Source organism: Sinocyclocheilus anshuiensis, unplaced genomic scaffold (assembly GCF_001515605.1).
Source record: "Sinocyclocheilus anshuiensis isolate Anshui unplaced genomic scaffold, SAMN03320099.WGS_v1.1 scaffold676, whole genome shotgun sequence".
NCBI classification, from domain to species: domain Eukaryota; kingdom Metazoa; phylum Chordata; class Actinopteri; order Cypriniformes; family Cyprinidae; genus Sinocyclocheilus; species Sinocyclocheilus anshuiensis.
Window position 1 is genome coordinate 372,258 of NW_015558579.1, and position 2,242 is coordinate 374,499.

The window sequence follows — 2,242 nt, forward strand, 5'->3', positions numbered from 1 at the left end:
AGAACAAAGTGGAAACTGGTAGTAAAGGAACTCTGTTATAAGGATTGAATTTGCATAGGCTGCTCTGTTTGGACCGGTCAGGTACTTGTCGATTGACAAGATTACTACGAGGAACGCAGGAACAGAAACGATCAAATACCGATTCTGCTCTGAGTGAACCAATCTATTTTTTAGATTTGAACAGCATGCCAAAACTTTGTTATTATTATTATTATTATTATTAATGCATTTATTAAATATGTTTTACAATTATAATAATAATAATAATAATAATAAAACATTAAAATAATAAATGTAGTAATAATAATAATAATAATAATAATAATAATATTAAATAATAAATAATAATGAATACATCAATTAAATAATTATATAATGTAATGAATTTGTAAAATAGTATTGTAACATACTTATAATGTTAATTATAATATCATTATAATATAAAATTATTATTATTGTTGTTGTTGTTGTTAAATAATTACTAGAACAATAAGGATAATTACATAATTTAATAAAATAATGTAATACACAATAGTGACAATACCTGTAATGTATTATTATTGATAATTAATTACTTAAATATGTTATACAATAATGATACAATAATAACATTAAAAAATAATTATAATAATTATTATTATTATATAATTTAATTTGTTCAGTTTAATTAGTATTATTATTATTATATTCTGTATTTTTTCAAAATTATTTACTTCTTCCCAAAATATTTTTTAGATCAAGAAACTTTTTCAAGCTCGATTAAGATTTTAGAGCATATGTGTTAACTGCTAGCTCCAGCAATCTGCATAATTGATAAATAAAACTCTACTTGTCATGCATTGTGGGAATGAGGACAAGCTGTTTCATCTTTTGTAAAATGTCACACGTTCTTGATTGACAGCCTCTGTTAAAGCTGTTCAAGCATTTTTTTTCTCTCTCTCTCATTCTCCCTCAGGCCCCACATGGCTCTCCACCAACCTGGGCATCCTGACGTGTATCGAGTGTTCAGGGATCCACCGAGAGCTGGGCGTTCACTACTCCAGAATCCAGTCATTAACACTAGATGTTCTCAGCACCTCAGAGCTCTTGGTTAGTGTTTGATCTTTGATTTCACAGAGTGCATCTCCACAGATTCCCTAGCACTGCTGCTGTAAGCCTCAAATTGGGTTTATTTATTTCATTTGCACTGGATTCCTTTGATTCAGCCTTCATGCTTGAAATTTTTATGGGGTTTGCTCAAATCACTTGGGCTCTTTGGGAGCATGCATGATTTCAGACCAAAGCGTTTTTGGCCAGCAATTTAGGATCATTAAAGCAATCACACAAGACTGCAGAACTGTTAGCCACAGTGAGAAAGGCTCGCGTCTCTGATTGAAAGCCAAGATACACTGTTAGGCTGATTGAGATATTATGAAGTAGCAAAACAGATCAAATGGACCCTAAATAAATGCGTTAAGTCTGTTTGTTGGTACTTTAGAGTTGCAAAATGCAATTAGTTTTGCACCACTCTTGATTTTATGCATGTGTTTGCGTCTGTGTTTGTGTTGTGGTGTTAAGCTGGCCAAGAACGTGGGGAATGCTGGGTTTAATGAGATCATGGAAGCTTGTCTGACAGCAGAAGATGTAATCAAACCAAATCCAACCAGTGACATGTAAGCCAAGATTTGTCATCACCTTATATCATTATACAAATGTATATTGTATCGTTGTACTTATTTAATTCCCTGTAATGGCACAGGCAGGCGAGGAAAGACTTCATCATGGCTAAATACACAGAGAAGCGCTTTGCTCGTAAGAAGTGTCCAGACGCACTGTCCAAACTGCACACGCTCTGTGACGCTGTGAAGGCCCGGGACATTTTCTCTCTCATCCAGGTCTATGCTGAGGGTGTGGACCTAATGGAGCCCATTCCTCTGGCCAATGGCCATGTGAGTGTTTTTCCCATCTCAACTTGGATTGGATAAGAGTTATTCAGTTGTGGATTTAATTTATACTGTTAAGTGATGTTCAAATAAAAAATAAAATAATAATAATAAATTATTATTATTAAAAACACAATAATAAATTATTTATTTTTATTTGAACTTCATAAATAAATAAAACATGTATTATATAATTATATTTATAAAAAATATATTTATAATTAATATATTTGTAAAAAATAAATAATTAAAAGTTTTTTTTATTATAATAATTAAAAGTTTTTTTTATTATAATAATTAAATTATTTTTATTAGAACAT

The 2,242-nt window shown here is 30.7% G+C and overlaps 1 protein-coding gene across 2 annotated transcripts in view; it reads left to right on the top strand.

Annotated features, from left to right (window-relative positions):
* The window catches only part of LOC107679808 (arf-GAP with SH3 domain, ANK repeat and PH domain-containing protein 2), a 100,481-nt gene that overhangs the window by 86,865 nt on the left and 11,374 nt on the right, over nt 1-2,242 (top strand). For both annotated transcript variants that reach the window (XM_016475489.1, XM_016475488.1), the window contains 3 exons: nt 956-1,089; nt 1,558-1,652; nt 1,739-1,928. In XM_016475489.1, coding sequence (XP_016330975.1) covers nt 956-1,089; nt 1,558-1,652; nt 1,739-1,928 — 419 coding nt within the window. The remainder of the gene's footprint in view (nt 1-955; nt 1,090-1,557; nt 1,653-1,738; nt 1,929-2,242) is intronic.